The following is a 20,345-nucleotide window of genomic DNA, read 5'->3' as shown; positions in this document are numbered from 1 at the left end:
TGAACCTGTTTTTTTTTTTTTTTCTGCAACCTTCTTAACCCAGCTCCTGTAATCCCCAAACAGCTCAGACCCTGATTGCTTAAAAATAAAAAGTTTGGCTACTTCTGTAAGAACTTGTCTATTTTAAAGCAAGTTACGTTTTTCAGGTATCTTATTAAGACTTCAGATTCATTGCTAATATTTCTGCTACAGATACAGTGGTTCAGGAAGAACTGCCTGGGTGATGTAATTGTTGAGGAAAATGCTAACAAAAAGTGTAGTTTATTTTAGCAGACTACATTCTAAGTGATGGAATGTGTACACACAGCAAGATATAAAACTACTGATTAATAAATGCAGGTTGAGATGACAGAATAATCAAATCCATGAAGAACAAATATAGTGTACTGAGTTTTCATTACGTAATGCAAAAAACCCGGTTTTATTTTTTGAAGTTCTTCACAGTTTAATGAGTTTTTTGGTATTGTTTAAATGCAATGCTATTTTATCATGGAAATAAGTAAATAGGGGCCTGCCATAGAGATTTAGACAACAAAAGTGATTATCACTCTTACCACCTCTTCCTTTATGATCCATTGAAAATCAGAATTAATAATCAGAATCATACATATTAAAAGTGTGCTATGCAATGTTGCCTCTGGTATGTAACAGTATTTGGCACAAGATAACAAGCTCCAAGTGAAATAGAGATACCTACGCGGCGGCATGAAGTACAGAGGTCGCAGACCAGTAAAGATTTACCAAACTTGCCATACCAAAGAGCAGAGGGAGCCCTCAGCGAGTTGGTCTTTAGCACAACTTCAGAGATGTCAATGAGCTGCCAAAGGTTTACTGAAAAATGGACATGCTGTCCCTTTCAAACTGGCCTAATGCCAAATGTGCAAAGTGTAAAGCCATGAGCGACACAAGAGCAAGAGGCAATTTTGGGTCAGTGATCTTGGTCCAGCTTCTCCCAAAGAGAAGACGACAAAGTGAGTCTCCTACAGCTCCCCTCATCCACATATCCCAGTGCTACCGGCTACCACTGCCCTTCCTCTCCGTCTTGCCAGCGGCCAGGCACGAAGCACTACACAGTATATACATATCCTCGGCACACTGACAAGCTTGTTTTTTACTTTTTAAGAAATGCCAAGTGGGAGGAAGAATTCCCTAGTTTCCAACCAACAAATTATATACTGAACAGCAGATATTTTTTCCCATGTTGAAGGAAATGGAGCAAGGCTATGCTATAATTTTCCAAAAACCTCCATTTGATTTTGGCTGCGATTTGTTAACTTAGAGATTTATGTCTCACAGGCAGAGCAGTGAATTTTATGGTTAGGTCAAGACTGTGTAGGTGATTGCCGCATTTGCACGATTCGGCAGTTTCCATGAGGTTCTGACTGGTCTGCAATGGTGTCTAAAATTCTTACCAATAGAATTATTCATTTGGGTTGAAGTATGTCCTGGGGGGGGGTGGCGGGGAGTACATTTGAAACAGGAGAGCATAGCAGCACTAATTAATTTATTAAATTAGCTGGCTCTGGAGAGCAGAGGTAAGGTCTGAGAACATGTAAGAACTGGGCTTTGAGGCAGGAAATAAGAACTAATCAGGATGCAGAAGGACAAAATCACATACAGACCAGCAGAAGGGTACTTGAGTACCCAATGGACAGTATCCGGCTCTGGGTGCTGAAGAGAAGAAAGATAAATATTCTTTCGCTTAAAATGATTTGTGGTGGGGGTAGGGGTGTGGAATTCATTGGGCTTTATCATAACCAATCAAGTTGTTTTGTTTATCCAATATCCCTTTCTTGCCTTGGGGATCAGTTCTCTCTCCATATGGATGTGGTGGAACAGCCAATCACAGTTCCCTGCCTCCTCCAGCCACCTCTGGCTATTACAAGTTGAATTGTGTCCCCTTGAAATTCATATGTTGAAGTCCTAAGCCCCAGTACCTCGAATGTGACTGTATTTGGAAAAAAGGGGCTTTGAAAGAGATGATCAAGTTCAACTGAGGTCATTAGGGTAAAGGCAGGAAGAGGTGAGGACAGTTAAGTGTGCTATTGAAGGGACAGCGGAAGGAGGAGCTTGGCTTGAGCAGAGTTAGGTTGAGGGAATAATGGGAGACCTGGCAAGAGCGAAGACTGCCTCAGCCCTTGGGGGCCTTGAACACCATGCTAAGGAGTTGGGCAGAGTGACATCGTTAAGAAAGCAGGCTCCAGACTCATAGTACCTAAGTGCACCTGTTAGATGTGTGATCCTGGGAAATGTACCTAATTTCTCTACACTTGAGTAAAAGAGAAATAAAAGTATCTCCTTTATGGAGATACGTTGTGAGTACTGAATGAATAAATACATGTATGTTTATATGTAAGAATATATTTTTAAAACATTGTTAATGTACATTTTATATATGGATATTATATACATAGGCAAAACATATAATAATATAAATTAGACTATGTATAGCATGTACAAGGATTACTCCTTTCATTTTTAATGTAAACACTTTTCTGTGCCAATAAATATAGATTTCCATCATTTTAAATGTCTTCGTAGTTTTCCACTGATAAATATGCCGTAATTTGTTCACACTTCAAGTGTCTATTACTCTAGTATGTAAAAATTGTATATTAATAGGGAAGTATGAAAAAGTATGTAATTGCCCTCCATTTACATTTTCCTTTCTTTTTGTTTATCTTTATTTTCTAATCTTTTCATAATGAATGTATCTTACCAAAGTCATAAAGACATAACGAAAGGGAAAGGCAAAAGGTATTTTAAAAATGTATGTTTGATCATTCTAAAAATTTTATTTCTGTTTTCATTAACTTCCCTCTCATAGGTGGCCAAAAACCTGAACAGGATACAGGAAGGAAAGAGAAGAACATTTCTAACTTTCATACTTGGACAAATAGAATCATGACCATATTCCCCACTCCCAGTGACTGCTGTTAATGCTCTCTATTGTAAAGTTCCTTATCTAAAGCCATGATTCCCAGACTGAACTCTTGCTGGGGTTGATAGCTGTCAGGAAGTTGCTTCTCGGGGCCACCAAGAGGATGAAAAAACAAGAGCAAAGGAAAGGATGAAGAGAGTAGGATCCTACCCATATCGATCAAAGCAGCTCCATTTCTTTGTTAAATAGGGTTTCTGAGATTTTTTTTAAGGTTTAGAGTTTAAAAAGAAAAATAATCCACGTAACATTCACTGCATTCTAGATCAATGCTCTTTCTTTCTGATTTAGGTTTTCTGGCCATATCTCAGACACCCTGGCTTTCACAGTTTCCACAGAGACAAAGCGCTAAAGCACAACAGTCAGCAAGAAGTATTGGATTTCCTCTGCTCCGCATGTAGAACCATTAAGATGAAGAAAACTGCCCAGAGAGTTAATCTATATCAAGTACTAAAACAGTCCTGGGTAGGAAAGAGAAAGAATTCTCACTACTATCTTCCTACTCCATCCTTCTGGCAGTCTGCACTTAGCTTCTCCTCTAAAGAAACAGTGAACAAATATTTAAAGAACTTTGAGTTGAAATGGTACAAAAACAGGAGCCTACCTAAGGGAAGTACATGTCCATGTCTGGCCTGCATGAATGATCAAGGAACTGTGAGAGAAACTGATAACCTTGTCCTTTTAGAAAGCACTAAGGTCTGGAGTCTTTTGGCTGCAGTGGAACTCACCTAGAAGTTGAAACTAACTTATGTAAATTATTCGCATCTTTCTGCCTTGCATATATGTAATAATGTAACAGTTTCTAGTACTCTCATAAGTGCAAATACCTTCTTACTTAAAATGGGTAATTCTACCTTGGAGGGATGTGACAGAATTTTCAAATTTGCCTGCCCCCATCCCTTGCCTCAAAGTATCAACTCAACATTGAGGTTGTAATGGATAAATGGATGAATCCATCCAAGCTTTGCCAAGACCCTCTGATGCTGGGTAGGGTTCTCCTTCATAGCCCTGATCACTTCCATTAACATCCTCTCTGGTCTTTCATTTAAAAATACTAGAGTGGCTTTTATATACCAGGAAATATGACCATGCGCTGAACTTGAGAAGTGAAAAATAAGGTCCTGCGCTCAGGGAGACTCAGTCCTTGTGGGAAGACAAACACATACAAATGACAGCTAAGATACCATGTGACTTGGCTATAATGGAGGCTGTCATGTGGTACAATGGAACACAGAGGAAAAAAAGTGTCAATCTCCAAAAATTGACTTCACTTGGAAAATACGCTTGAGTAACAAAATACACAAAAACGTTCCTAGTCATTATTTCTGGGTTGGTGAATTCAGGATCTTTATTTTCTTCTTTATACTTTCTTCATTTAAAAACAATACGCTCAATTTGAAAGGAATGTGTCCTTGTCTCACCACTTGACTTTTCTGGGACCTACAACCGAATGTCAGATTAAGCACCATTCCTGGTATCTAACTTGTTTAGCCCAAATGATGGCTGGCTAAAACTGCTGCAGACATTCTTTTACAAACCCCAGCCACACCATCAGCACATTCGCTGGCTCTTCTTTTGAAAAACACCCTGACCACAGAGGGAGAGGGTCTTCTCTACCTACAGAGAATTAAACAGAGCATTAAGAACTACAATTTACTTCCATCAGCCTTAGGAGGCATGGAAGTTCCTCCTACATCTATAATGCAAGTGCTAAGCATAGTTCTTCAATTTTGTGCATGTGTGTGTGTATGTTCTCCTAAGTATTTTAGAGAGAAATTAGGACAGGCTGCTTCAGGGGCCACTAGCCAGCGGTGGTGGTAGTGGTGACTGAGCTGACAATTGCAAAGTAGTATGATTTTTCTTTCCATTTTAGCAAGTGAGGAAGACATCCTCAGGAAAAACAAAACAAAACAAAAAACGCCCCAGCAAACTCATATGATTTCCTCCAGTGTTTGCTATGTAGAAGCAGCGAAGTCAGGTTGTAGGATTTTTCTATAATTGGTGGCTTAAGGGCTGGTGTGGAAGAAAAATACAAATGTTGCCAAGTGCTTGTAGGGAAATATTTCAAGTGGCAGAGTAAGTGGTCCAGGCCTGGTAAGAAAGGAATTATGACCAAAAATGGCTGACAAAGAAAGTAGCAGAATCAAGAGTACTAAAAGTGTCATTTGAGGTTCCAGCTTCTGGCATTGAAAAAGAGAAAACACCAGAAAGACTGATGATAAAGTCATGAATTAGTAAGCTTTCAAAGATGGGGTAGTGCTAGGCTACCAAGCAAGGCTACTAAAGTTGGACGTGGAAGTTGATGAGAAATGAAAGTCATGGATTTGATGACCACTGGATGGGACCTGAATCTCAGTGGTAAGTGAATTTTATAGGGATGAGAAACATGAGGGAGTTTTCCCTAAGTTTCTCACACTGCAACATTGTTGAGGTACATCTGGGGGATGCCATGTGGTACTGCCTTGTACTTTCCCATGTCTTCACCTCCTCTTCTCTTTTTGGAGACCAAATGGCTTATGTTAAAGAGCCTATAAATTTGATGGCAGGCCAAATCTGAAAATGTGTAGGTTATCTGACCTCTCAAGCTTCTGAATTTGCTATGAATTTATTTAAGTCACACCCCAGGTCCCTGACAACATTTGGATGTGTGACTTCTGTTCTAGATAAAATCTAACTTTGGATCAAGTCAGAGCATCAGAGAGCTGGCCCTCAATGTTTAGTCCCTAGACAGACTGCTATGAGAAGTTTTAATAAACTTGCTTTATTTATGAAAGGGATGGGGGAAAGATAACTCTGGCCGGAGTCTCAGTAATGGAGTGGATTTTTCCAGGCAAGAAAGGAAGGGGGGAGGGTATGCGGGAATGTTGGCTTGAACTAGACTGGTCATGATAGAGATTGAGAGAGTAGATGGATCCAAGTAGCTTTGGAAGTGGATGGCTTGATCATAAACTGAGTGGGAATCTGAATGCACTTCTAGAAATTCTACCAATTAGAAATTCATTGGGTTTGCAAGCTTCCTTTATAAAAATGCAAATACATCTAAGAGGCTTATGACTGGGGTGAGGGTGTAATTTAGTCTGAATTAGTTCCATCAGCTTATTTTCTGCTATCACCTAGCTGAAGTCAGTCATACTAAAGAGATCAGTTTTACTTGGGGAAAGAATGTTTTGCATAAAGGATGTACTCATGTGTGGGACAGGAGGTGGGAATCTTTGGAAAGACAGAAACATGAAGGAACACACAGGAGACACAGAGAGGGGATGTCATCATTTGAGAGGACAAAGAACAAGCAAGCTGGCCTTCTCTGAAAGTTTGCCTGGTTGCCTTGTAGAGACAAGTCCCCAGTCTTTAACAAGGAGAATGTTCCCATTTCTTGTAGACTTGTTTGAAGGAGAATATTTCTTCAAGTTATAGCAAACGGGAGGGAAAAAAATGAAGGCAACAAAAATCCTCAAATGGTGTTAAGCATTGACAATTTCCATATTGCTTTGTTTAAATCCAAGCTAAGCTACCCAACTACCTGACAATATTTCGTGCATATCATATGATAAATAGGAATTTTTAGACCTGGAATATTAAAAGCAATCATCAGTGCCCCGTGAGATAAATAACTATTATTGATCAATACTTAAAAATAATTTAAATTATGTTATTTTAAAGATATGTTTTAAACTTGGTAGTAAACATCTATAATTTTTTAAAGTCCAGTCTTCTTTAGATACAACAAAAGATTATTTTTTTTATTGTTTTCCTTTTTCTTCACGCACCTAACGTTACTATAAAAATGAGGACACAGATCTGAAAGTGTTCCAAATGCTACCTTTGCATCAAGTCTGGGTACATTTCAAGCTTCACGTGAAAGCCAATGCTGATAGCTAAGATAAAACTACTGGAAAGAATGAGTAATGCCCCCAAATTTGGCACACTTTAAACCAGGGCTTGTTGGATGATGATACTGCATAAAAAAGAACAAAACAATAACTCACAACCCAAGTACAACCATTCTCTGATGTCTTGTTTTGCATTTATATCTCAAATATGGGAAAGAAATCCTTTTTATCTAAAAAACAAACTTGCTAAAAAGGAACAAAAACATTAGCCAGAAATTTCACCCAACTAATGTTATGAAACTTTTTTTTTTCAAAAGACAAAGCATTAAATGGCAAGGTAAAAATAAATCTGTGCTAGCCAGTAAAAATTCCATGGATTTGTACCTTTCAAAGTGAGTCACAAGTCTAGTGGCAGGTACATTCAGTTTGGTTATGGAACGGAACAGACTGTGTTAATCTCACATGCTGTCTTCAAACACTCCTCTACCACTGGCCCAATCTCTGTCCTGCTACACACGCACGGTCCCAACCACGTTCACCAGTATGGTCAGCCCTCTTCTCTTAGCATTGCTATCTCCACCTACTGCTTAAGATAAAGCCTGGGACAGCATGTCTGCATGAACAAAAGGCACAGTGGAATCATGGAATCTCAACATTATTAATCCTTGCCAAACATTGCATTTTTATAGACAAGGAAACAGAAGCACTACTAGGCTTTAAATCTTGCTCAGAATTATTATACATTGATTAAGCTTCAGAGCTAGAACTTGTCAGGTATTCTTCTCTGAAATTGTTGGGAGACACTTCTCCATGCATCTTTCACATTTTTGTACATTTTGCAAACAGGCACTGACAATCTTTGTTCTGAACTATCTTTTCAAAGATATTTATATAGCAGATAGCCTTGAAAAATAGAGATGGTGTCTCACTCTGGAGCAAAGAGAAGGTTTTGTCCAGTATAACAAAAATAATGTCTCTCTCTGGCGCAAAGGGCAGACATGCTCACTGCCCATTATAAAACATTCTAACTCCTGAAGCTCAGAGCTCCTCTACTGAAACGCAAACCACTAAGTATACAAGTGTCACCTAGCCCACTTCGCATCACCCTGTGGGAACTGAGATTCAGTGAACCAGTGCAAACACTGGTAGTCTGCCTACCGCTGTTGCTGTAAATAATAGAGTTGTTTGTCTCTGACCCTGGAGTCTCATGTCTTCTGCTTGTGCCCTGGGAAACAGTGGCAGGCAGACTTGTGAGCTTGGAAATAGGGTGAAATCTCAAACCGTTCATGGCTTTTGCCAGAAACACAAAATCATAGTGATAATCAATCATATAAAGAGAAAAAAATATTAAATACTGTGAGTCCTGTTGCTTGATGTTTTGAATCTAGGATGATCCATTTACCATTGTTGGAGCACTATGTGTTAGGTATGATATATAATGCGCTTTATTCTTCAAATCCAATTATACACACACACACACACAGATAGATATATATATATATATATATATATATATATGACCTACTATGTTTTTAAAATTAAACTTATGAAATGGGTTTTATTAGCCTCACTTTATAGATTAAAAAAAGCAAACAGAAAACTCTGAATCACAGAGCTAATAGGTGGCAGAGCAAAAATTCCTGGTTTCAAAAATTTGTGTCTTGTCGACCTCCAAATGAAACACAGCCTAAAATGGCACAGGCCATGTTGGCTTTAAATAAAATGGCTCAATTGTAAAGTAGTTTGCTTAGTTTTACTATCTTACCTCTTTAACAGTAGTATATATTTAAGTATATATTTAAGTACTAACATGTTGCTATCTAAACTGTATTCAATATTAAATGTTCACTTTTCACAACAAATAGAATGTTTTTAATCTTGTGAATACTGAGTTTATATCACAAAGTATATATTCATAGCAACAGTCTACAACAAAATCTATTGTTTACAAAGCTTAAATCAGAAAATAATGCTATGGCCTTATGTGCTGTCCTCTAAAGCTACACATCTAAGAAATTATTTGCAGCTAGAGAAGATAACATGATAGGAGAAATACTTTTATTTAAAAGGCTATATATTCCATGCAATCATCCTGCTAGCCACAGAGCTAAATAGAAAATTAAAACACTAGACAGAGTGGAGAAAATTAAAACACATTATATCTAGAACGTTCAGATGTTCTTGAGGAAAAAATAATATTTAAAGCAAAAGAAGACAGTTAAAACCTTCTTAATTGCAGATAAGCAAAATATAAAATATGAACTTATGTAAGAGTTGTTTGGGGAACTTTTTTAAAAGTGGTAACCCATTTCTGGGTATAAATGATCTTTTATTCCTATGATTCCACATGTTCTGCTAATTCCAAAGCTAAAGAAACTTAATATTTTGAATCAATCATTTTGAAATGTAAGTAGCAACAAAGAAAAACATACTTTAAAAATATGCAGGCTCTGTTCAAAATGGAAACAAAATTTTTCCTTCAAATTACCTAAAGGATCCCTAGATACTTACTAATAATATACTAATGGAAGTAATTATTTTACTTGCATCTCACAAAAGCATATTTTTTTATAAAATAAAAAAACTACCCAGCTGGAAGTTTACAGAAACGAAATGAAACAGAACTTAGAGATTATGGAGTCAGTTACAATTGCCATATAAAAACAATAACTATAGAACCAAGTTTAGACAGCTATTTTTAAATTTTAGACGAATACCTTAAATTTAAAGTTGAGTTGTTGATTCATTTTTACTTTATTTTATTTTTATTTTTAGAGAGAGAGAGAACAAACAGGAGGGTCAGAGAGAGAGGGAGAGGGAGAATTTCTGCTGAGCAGGGAGCCCGATGTGGGGCTCAATCTCAGGACCCTGTGATCATGACCTGAGCCAAAGGCAGATGCTTAACCGACTGAGCCACACAGGCGCCCCCATTTTTACTTTATTTTAATCCTTGACAAAGTACAGTAGAAGGCTGTAATCTTTACAACAGGATTTACCAATGTGGTGTATGTTTTGTGTAGAAGCAGAAACTCCACAGAAAACCCCATGGGATATGAGGTTTCTATCCCACTAGGACACCCATTAAATTTTTAAAAATAGAATTGAAGCTCTGAAGATCTCAATTATAATTATATAGTGAAATATTTTCTAGGGGCATAAGCTGTTTAACATTAAATGGATTTTAAACAAGAAATTTGAGGAACCCTTTCACTCATGGGTTTTAAAGTAAGCTGTAATTCAATCTATGAAGACTCACAGACCATCTGATTTTTTTTTTCACCTTGAGAATCTATGAGAAAATGAGATGGTAATTTTTGTCCCAAATTCCTAATGTCGTCAAGACATGGAATTTACTCATTCAGTATCCTGCCTGAAACACACAGAAAAATTGAGGGAATTTCAAAAAGCAGAAACAAATTTGTTAAGATCAGAATTGCTTAATCATTGGGGCGCCTGGGTGGCGCAGTCCTTAAGCATCTGCCTTCGGCTCAGGGCGTGATCCCGGCGTTCTGGGATCGAGCCCCCACATCAGGCTTCTCCGCTAGGAGCCAGCTTCTTCCTCTCCCACTCCCCCTGCTTGTGTTCCCTCTCTCACCGGCTGTCTCTGTTAAATAAATAAAATCTTAAAAAAAAAAAGATAATTACTTAATCATGAAGTAATATATTTTTTAAAACCTTGCTTTATATAATTAAGAAGTATTTTAGTAATTATAATAATTGCTTTTAAAATAAAACAGCAATTATTTTAAAGACAAACACAAAGGAAGAAAGGAATATTCACCTAGAGAGTTAGAAGGCAAAACTGAGGGGCGCCTGGGTGGCACAGCGGTTAAGCGTCTGCCTTCAGCTCAGGGCGTGGTCCCGGCGTTATGGGATCGAGCCCCACGTCAGGCTCTTCTGCTATGAGCCTGCTTCTTCCTCTCCCACTCCCCCCGCTTGTGTTCCCTCTCTCGCTGGCTGTCTCTATCTCTGTCGAATAAATAAATAAAATCTTTAAAAAAAAAAAAAGGCAAAACTGAAAGAAAGAATACCAATGTTATGCTTGTATTCCTTTTTATCAGGATCTCCACATGGGCAATACCTTGTGGATTCTGGAAGATTTGTGATAGTGGAATGATAGACAGAGGAACTAAATATGAGGATCTGAGATCTCATTATTCAGTATCTGCTGAAGCAGCCTACATATCTCACATGTTTATGCATAAGGAAGCAAACTAAAGATTACCTGGAAATCTTCTAATTATTTGACATAATCCTTCTTTTCTGCAAAGCTGATGCTGTATATCCGGTAATATGTTTACCTGAAAGGAGTAAAAAGGTTCTAGTGAGTTAGACATTCATAAATGCTAAAGAAAAAGGAAATGCAAAAACTCACAGGGTAGAGTTGTGAACTATTGTCTACCCTGTCTACACCCTACCTTCAAATCTCTGTTGAATTCAAATCCAGAACAAAAATGTGGTTTAGTTGGTAATATAAAACAAAAACTTGCCCTTAGAAATTTTTAAAATATTTGAGAATACTTCTGAAAACCTTATTTCAAAGCCATGATATGTGCTAAAACTAAAAGGAAATACTTATGTCCTTATGGCAAATAGAGTAATACAAAAAACTTGACAGTTGTCAATTATGCTTTGGCAGAAAATAGCACTAAACGTACCTCAAAACTAACTAAACTCTGAAGTTCCAAAGGCCCTCAGTGATTTGAATCACAAACATTTAGTGGAAATTCAGTGCTAATCCTGTTTCAAACTTTAATATATTGACTTCACTCACATTGAAGGGCATTATTGCTTCCAGATATAAAATCCAGTCACTGCAAAACTGTCTTCTAACAAAAATTTGTTCTTAGAAAGCTTCATAGACGTTAACATAAATTCAAATATGTATTTTAACTTATAAAGAAAAGACACAAACTGGGGAGGGGGGTGGGGGATTGGGATAGGCCGGTGATGGGTATTAAGGAGGGCACATATTGCATGGTGCAGTGGGTGTTATACGCAAATAATGAATCATGGAACATTACATCAAAAACTAAGGATGTATGATGTATGGTGACTAATATAACTAAATAAAAATTATAAAAAAAAAGATTGAGTAGTAAACTTTGGGAGTATAACAAAAGAGAAAAAAAAGAAAAGACGCAAACAGATTTAATTCTTCCCTTCACTTCTGAATTTACAGACTGATTATCTGGCTATTATCAACCAAATTCCAAAAAGAATGTCCCACATGGCAAAGCCTTGTTAAAACCAACAGAAAGAGATCACAGTAAATTAGCTTGAAAATCAGATTCACTTCTGAGAATTTATTGATTACTTTCAAATTAACTCACTCTAAACTTATCAAGTATTATAGTTTCTCCACTGTGTCCTACTGACGAGACTCTTTAAGAAGAGCTCAGCAGCAATTGAAAAGAGCAAACCAGAAACACAGGTTATCATCCCACTTATGACATTGAATGAATGTCCTTGAACTGTGACCTTGAGCACATCACTTTGCTTCTCTCTTAGACCTTTTTGGTCTCTGAGTTTCACTGTCTCACTAAGGTTTTTATCAATTCAGTAATTCAATCATCAGTTGTAGTTTTTACAAAATGATTCGCTTACTCTGAAACAGTGCATTGATTAAACATTCTCCAACCCTTGCCATCTTGTTAACTCTATTCATTCAGTCAGCAAACAGTAACTGCAGCCCACGGCGTGTCCTCAGAACCAGCTCCTGTGAGTCTGCGGGAGCAACAGTGTTACATACCCAAGTTTGAAAGTCTCCAAAGATACCAGAGTCGGAGTCCCTTACATTCTTAGGGCACTGGGAGTGCAAAGGCTGTCAACTATAGTACGCTTTAGATGTTAGGAGGTCTACATTTCTCAAATTCAAAAATGAGAAAGTTCAGAAACTAAAAGTAGAAAACAAAGAAGAGTTTTCAGAAGGTCCTTAAGTTTAGGATTCAGACTTGCTAAGAAAGGCTAGAGGAAAGAGACAGAATACTGCAAAAGTATGGAGAAACTACACTAAAGGTTGTTTTTTAAAAAGGATAATACACAAAGAAACTTTCTAAATTAGATTGTCAAAGGCTTTAAAAGTCAATAAACTTGACCCATTTCCCCCCACATCAGGCAAAATCATTCAGTTGCTATTGACTATGTGGAAATTTTCATAGAAGGACCCAGAAAGAAAAGTAGCATTAGGTAAGTATCATTAAAGGTTATGTGTGGACAAGGTCCAGTTTAAAACTTTCTCCCACTTTTTGAAGAGCTCAGAGCAAATGTGCTGCTTTAGCAGTTGCTTAGAGCATCAGTGAACTGCTGTCCCATCCTATACAAACTGAAAGGAATACCAGAGTCCTGGTCTAATGGAAGACCATACATAACCGAACTCATGGGACAGAAGACTTCGTATAGATTCTGCAAAGACAGAGTACAGTTTGCAGAGATTTCCGACAGAAGTGTAGGTCGTTGTGACCCATCAGAGAGGTGACTTTCTGTATGAGACCTGAGGTCAGAAGAAAAAACTGACTCAGGATCAACAAAGCACTTGCTTCAAGAAAGCAGAGCAAGCCAGGGGAAGCAACTGCCCCTCAGACTTCTGCCTTCTATGTTTCCATCCCCCACTCAATGACCTCTTCCCGTGAATTTGGAATTCACAGAGTCTCAACAGATGAGATAACCAAAGTGACACGTGACACCAGAAATACCATTTCCATTCTACTCTGTAACAGAGCACCAAACTAAGCAGTTAAACTGAATAACTTGGCACAAAGAAACATATTCAAGGGCTATGGGTCATATAGCCACAGCAAATCAACTATATTACATGTATTTTCATTGTTAAACCTAATAATTCTCTTCTGTATCCTAGTGCTTGCTTTTTACTCTTATGTTTAGGTACACCATAAAATATATAAGATTTGCATCATTATCAAAAGGAAAGTCAATGAAGTTTTAACTTGGATCAGCTGACTTTTATACAATGAGCTTCTCCAGCTTAACACTGCAATATTGTTTTTTAATAGGCTTTATTACTTTCAGGTAGTTTTAAGGTTCACAGCAAAATTCAGCAGAAGGTACAGAGATTTCCCATCTACCCGTTGCCTCTAAACATACACAGCCTCCTTCAAAATAACCACCCCACCAGAGTGGTACCTTTGTTATACTTACGGAATCTACACTGACACATCATTATCACCCAAATACTTATTTTCTTTTCTTTTTTTTTTTTTTTTAAAGATTTTTTATTTATTTATTTGACAGAGATAGAGACAGCCAGCGAGAGAGGGAACACAAGCAGGGGGAGTGGGAGAGGAAGAAGCAGGCTCATAAGGGGAGGAGCCTGATGTGGGGCTCGATCCCATAACGCCAGGATCACGCCCTGAGCCGAAGGCAGACTCTTAACCGCTGTGCCACCCAGGTGCCCCCCAAATACTTATTTTCGATATATAATGCTTTTGAGATGGGTTTGAATGCTTTCCATACACATATACATATGTATATGTTTCATATAAGTTGCTGTTTTTCTTGGCATAAAACTTTTCATGTCTTCGAAAGGATTAGAATGCATATGGAAAATGATAATGATGTTTGAGCCCTGGGATATTTCTGAGATCAAATTGAGAAAAAGGAAATGTACATTTAGGAAGATTTCAATCCCCACATACCTTCCACAGTCCTAAGGTCTGGGTAATCTACATCTAAACTGTTTCTATTCCATATTACCAGAAGCAGAAGTAAAAAAAATCATTCTTTTTTTTTTTTTTAAAGATTTTATTTATTTATTTGACAGAGACAGCCAACAAGAGAGGGAACACAAGCAGGGGGAGTGGGAGAGGAAGAAGCAGGCTCCTAGCGGAGGAGCCTGATGTGGGGCTCGATCCCAGAACGCTGGGATCACACCCTGAGCTGAAGGCAGACGCTTAACAACTGCGCCACCCAGGCGCCCCTAAAAGAAATCATTCTTGTTTTGAGACACAGTCCATTAATAAGAACAAGAGTCTATCAATTATAAACATTTAGAAAGTGTTTATAAACTAAAACTGAGACTACAGTAATACCATGAACTCGTTAAGGAGAGTAGACATTTGAATTTGGACTATTTATAAAGTGTAAGAAAGACCCCGGGAAAAAAATTGGGAAGGCTCACCATGAACACTGAGAGTGACGCACATTTCACACTGTACCTTAAGGGGGTGTTCCTTTTCTTCATTGGATTGGTACACAATTCTATTGTTTATTTTATCAAAACTCAGATGTTCTCCAAAAGCTGTTCAGTATCGTCCACAAGGAAGAGAATTAATGACAGGAAGAGTCATTATCTCCTTTTCTCTCCCATGCAATTATCATTCCATCAAATTCACCTGAAAATGTGCTCAAATGCTTTATACCAAGAGCCATTTCAGTAGTTCTCAGTGCTCCAAGTACTAAAAACAGCATCCTGGTTTTAGGGACTGCTAATCCTACATTTAGAGCTAGAAATGAATCCCTCTGCTCTTGAAACATTAGAACCTTTCTGTTAAAGGTGAAATACAGCCCCAGTTACTAAACTTAGTGTTACCCCAAATAGTGGACCTCACTTCACTTTCAGCATCACGGGGACCAACACAGTTTTAAAATCATGTCCCTCTCCTTCTAACTAGAGAGACTCCAGGCCTTTCATTTTTTATAACAAATTTTCTGATCTCTTTGATTAAGCACTTAGATTCCAAAGCTCTGATGTGCTGAGTAATCCTAATTAGAGCAGGGGGTCTTTCTTTGTTCATCTAAGAATCCCCAACAAATCTGAAGCTACTTCTGTTCTGAATATTTATGTTGACATAAATAAGTCATGGTTCATAAAGCTTCAAATTATTCATGCTCTAAAGTGACAGTTATCTAATATGTATCATTTAGAACTTATGAATTCTTTAAGAATATTCATTAGCATAGGCTGTAAATGCAGTCTTAAATATTTATTTAGAAATACTGTATAGTGATGTGGTTAGGAAAACAAAATTTGAAGTTAAACTGCCTGAGTTTGAATCCCGGTTGCTTCATTTATTAGCTATGAGGACTTAGGCAATTCTCTTAATTTTTCTGTGCTTCAATCTCTTCATATGTAAAGAATGAACATAAATATGTGAGCACTCAGAATGATGCATGGCGCCAATAGTAGGCCTTGGCAAGGGATTGGTGAGTAGGAGTGGAGAGAGTACTTATCTCCCTGGCTGCTTCTTTGCAGGGCTGTGATTTGGCAATTACAATCCCCTACTTGATAGCTCCTTTCCAGTGATCCTTCTATCTGGGCCCCAGCTCTAATTAGGTTTTGCTAACCACCCCTTCTATATACCCTTTTTTAGACCAAGGGTAGTAAAATCTTACAAGGCTTCTGATCCCTGGGGGTCTCTAATCTTTTTTTTCCCCTAATCTTCTTTTATTAGATTTTCTCTAATCTTATTTCTCTCATTTTGTCAAAACCTCAGCAAGTAGCTGCTTCATTAGTTTCTCTTCAGTTAAATCCTTTCAAGTATGGCATTTGTCTCCTGCTTGGGGGTTGGTGGATATTCACAGGAGGACTGGGGACTTTATCCTGTAGTTGATGTAAAGCCATTCAAGATCTAAGTGCAGGAGGAACCAGGTTAGTTCAGCATTTTATTTTTTATCCTGATAACTGTGGGCAGGATGGATTTCAGGGGCGAATTACTTTAGAAAAAAGCAGTAAGGAGGATTCAACAATTAACCTGGTAAAATAAGGTGACTGGTCACACTAAAAGTAGTGAGTATGGATATCTGAGAAATAAGATACTTCAGAAGTATTTAGGAGTTAAATTCCTTAGTACTGGTAATTGACAGAATGAAGATGACAAAGGAGAGAAAGAGATCACAGGTGAAGGCCAGATTTCTACCCTAGGAAGTGACAGAGTGGGTGATCATGCTTATTACCAATAGAACAGAAGTCTTGCCGAGCGACTGAATGCAAGACTAGGAGTGATTTAGCAGGGAACAGACGAGCTAGTTTCCTCCATGTTGAGTCTGAGGTGTCTGTGTGGTAGAAAAGTGATGTTTAACAGGCAGTTATACATGTGAGCCTGAAGCCTGCGAAAATGCTTGAATTTTAGATGTTACTTCTGGGAATTATTAACCACCCTGGGAATGGTGTTGAGGAGCACAGACATCTAAAGTATGAGTGGAGGAAAGGAGGCTATGAACAAAGAGAAGGAATGGTCGAAGATTTACAAGAAGGAAAAAAAAAATCATGGTCTCAGCCCAAAGGACAAGGGAGTCCTGAGTTATAGGGAGGAAGGAGATATCAAGAGTGTTAATTTCAAAAATATCGAATAATCAGGGTAGCTATTACAATACTATTTCACTACTGAGAAAAAGCTACTAGTTTTGATGCTTTTCTCACATATAAAATAATATTATGGACCAAGAAATGCTGGTGCTAATATCCAAAAGGTCTGTTAAAATCTGTAAACATTTTGAAAAGAATATTTACCTTTTGATGTAAACCTAAATGGCACACATCTTCCTTGGATATGCAAGGTTTTCCACCAGCTTTCCTAGAAGACAGGCAAATGAGCAGATCCCAAGAGCCCAAGTCACCTAATAGCAAAAGAATATTGAAAAACAAATAATTTTTATCAGATTTTTGAAGGCACCATTTTTAGATTTAAGAATGTTTTTATTTAAATCCTAAAACACAAGAAAAATGACTCTGAACATATTTAAAGGTTAATATTTGAAGTAACTGAAATTTTCAACTTTTCTAATTTGGAAACATTTTTATATTTAGTATTATATCAGGGAAAATTCACTTATCTAAAACGATGTCATAAAACTCCTTTAAAAGACTAAAAGTTAAATGTTTTAAGTCACTATTTTTATAAATTTGTGAAGTCTTATTTGGAGATTGGGAGGAAAGATGATTATAAAGTCTTTTAAGATAAGGGGCTATTGCAAAATCAAATAATGATAAGAAGTCAAAACACCAAATATTTTGTTCTAGGTTTTGGTATCACCATCACTTTTAACAAATCTTAAACAGATACACTTTTATAAGATTTCTTACAAAAAATCAGTTGTGGTGAGCAGAAAATAAAATTCAATGAAAATTTTTAAAAAACCCAGGTTTTATCTAAAAGGAATTTGTGGTCTAGTTATAGACAACAGAGTTGAGCTCAAAATACAGAGTATAACATGGACCCAAATAAATGATATTTCAGCTATTTACCAAGGACAAAGCTCTTTGCCAATAAATCCTAGTAACTTGCCAAAATAATCTCAGAAGAGTACATGCTTGCATAATACTTGAACATTTGAAAATTAACATTTGTGTGTTATGAGTTTATTTTCCCTTACTCTCTTTGAGTTATTTATTTTTTATCAACATGTCTTGCATATAATTGGTGCTTTAAACATATTTGTTAATTGAGGGGCGCCCAGGTGGCTCACTCTGTTAAGCATCTGCCTTCTGCTCAGGTCATGATCTCAGGGTTCTGGGATCTGCATCAGCATCGGAGATCCCTGCTCAACAGGAGTCTGCTTTTCTCTCTCCGTCTGCCTATCCCTACTCCCCCACCCCAGACACTCTCGCACGTGCTCTCTCTCTCAAATAAATAAAATCTTAAAAAAATATTTGTTAAATGAATGAATAACTAGCCCATGATAGGGTAGTAAACATGCTATTTCAGAGACAATATAGAAGTAGGTATCTCAAAAATAACCAGAAAAAGAACACTAAATAATGTGTGAAAGGATTGATATTACTTGGGAAACTTCCCCATTTTGGGTGGAAATCTACTTTTAAAAAATTAAGCAATTTCTGTACACATGGCCTGTTTTGTTGATCCTGAGATATGTTCCATTGGTAACTATTTATGCCAGACCTCGCAAGTCATCTCTTGTATTAGATATTAGTGGCATCTAAAAAGCTAGAAAATAATCAAATCCTGTCTTTTAAAAATTTTCCCAAAAGAATGTCTCCCTTGAACCCATAATGCTTTCAAAGAAGGGCTTTATAAAAAAAAAAAAAAAACAAAGAAAGATTGATAAGGAAGAGTGACTTATGACTATCAGGAATGAAATTTCACTCTGCACTAATCAAGTCCTTTACATTTTGGCAAGCTCTGTGCTCTCTGGGCTATTGGTTCCTCTGTTTGTAATTGTCCTGTTCCTAGAAGAGAGACCTCTCAGCCAAACAAAGGAACCCAGATGACTGAACTCAAGTTAACATATGAGCTCTTGTCCTAGAGCTTCTCCGTTTGCTCGATGTATCTCAAGATGCTGGAATATAGCACAATAGTTCAAAGGGACATGGAGAAATGATGCAGGTGATTTAAGGGTGTGAGAAATCTCTCTATGTAATAGCCACCAGGCCTTATAAGCTTGGAAGGTCTATGCTGTTCCGTGCATCCTCACTTTGAAGGAAACTCCAAATGGATTCCTAGAGCCAAAACCAAATGCTCTATGATGATTCCACTACTGTATTGAAAATGTGCACCTGGCACTTTCAGCCAAAACCTTTTGATATGGATTCAAAAGGGAAAACACAATGATGGTTTCATTTGATATTATTTCTAGCCCAAGAAACACTAAAACTCTAGAAGAAACCTTCTGACATAATATACTCAACCAAATTATTTTAAGAAGACAAGGATATGCAAAGAGAGGATTTCAAATCATGAACTGTATTGTTTGAGCATTAAAAACACAGTATGTTTTATATTCCTCCAGCTCTGACACATGCCCACTTCACTACCCAAGGCATACACATAATTTCTCAATTTGATTACAATATATGTATTTAAGCCTTAAATGTTTAAAACTGGAAGACATGTTTAAATAATTCAAAACATTTAATTTATTAAGAACCTCCTATGAGCAGGACATCGTACTGGAACTATGAGTGTAAATAGCAGAAAAAAAAAAAAGTACAGTCACTGCCCTCAACCATCTATGAGAGACCTGAACATTAAAAATAATTTAGGAAAACTTATAAAGTGCCATACAGTTTCTTGACTTTCATAAGGGTTACCCCTTACCTCTCAAAACTATTTGACAAATATTTTAAATTTAAAATTAGTATTTCAAAAATACTTTATATAGCACATATATTGGCCCTTAAAATGAAATAGGGTATAGCCAAAAATTTCAAGTAATCTCTCCAGATACTTCTTGCCTAATTCTTGCCACCACAGTCTGAAAAATACTAATTGTTTCCACTCAAAATTCCTATTGTTACCCTCACTGAGTCCTACCTCAAACTTCTAAATCTCTATTTCCTAGTTAAATCTCGAGTTTAATGGAAATGTATTTTAAATAAACACATTCAAGCTTATAATTTAGTGCACATTTCAATGTATTATTTCATTCAGTCTTAGTAATAATGACAAAAATAAATTTTAAAAACGAAAAAAAATCTTGAGCAGACCTTTTCACTTTCTCTTCATTTCCATCTCCAATTTTAAAAGTCAACTCCCTCCTCCCCGATGCCCGCAGCCTCTTTTTAAAGAAAAAGCTTTATTTGTTTTATGAGGGGCACCATGTTTTCAAACTTGGTTTAAAAAACCCCAAAAGCCACACAGAAGTTAGAAGCAGGGCAAAGA

The 20,345-nt window shown here is 37.1% G+C and overlaps 1 protein-coding gene across 3 annotated transcripts in view; it reads right to left on the bottom strand.

Moving 5' to 3' along the window:
* CPED1 (cadherin like and PC-esterase domain containing 1) overlaps positions 1-20,345 on the bottom strand; it is a 261,922-nt gene that overhangs the window by 188,249 nt on the left and 53,328 nt on the right. For 2 of the 3 annotated variants that reach the window (XR_004628686.1, XM_002922427.4), the window contains exons 3-4: positions 17,237-17,343; positions 10,994-11,069 (exon numbers count right to left, since the gene is read on the bottom strand). Coding sequence is in view for 2 of the 3 variants with exons in the window: in XM_002922427.4 (XP_002922473.1) it covers positions 10,994-11,069; positions 17,237-17,343 (183 nt within the window). In the remaining variant the exon portion in view is untranslated. Of the gene's footprint in view, positions 1-10,993; positions 11,070-12,375; positions 12,496-17,236; positions 17,344-20,345 lie in introns of all 3 variants that reach the window. The other variant, XM_019802992.2, reaches the window with a different exon arrangement.

The sequence above is a fragment of the Ailuropoda melanoleuca genome, chromosome 1 (assembly GCF_002007445.2).
Source record: "Ailuropoda melanoleuca isolate Jingjing chromosome 1, ASM200744v2, whole genome shotgun sequence".
NCBI lineage: Eukaryota > Metazoa > Chordata > Mammalia > Carnivora > Ursidae > Ailuropoda > Ailuropoda melanoleuca.
This window is presented reverse-complemented; position numbering and strand designations above follow the sequence as displayed.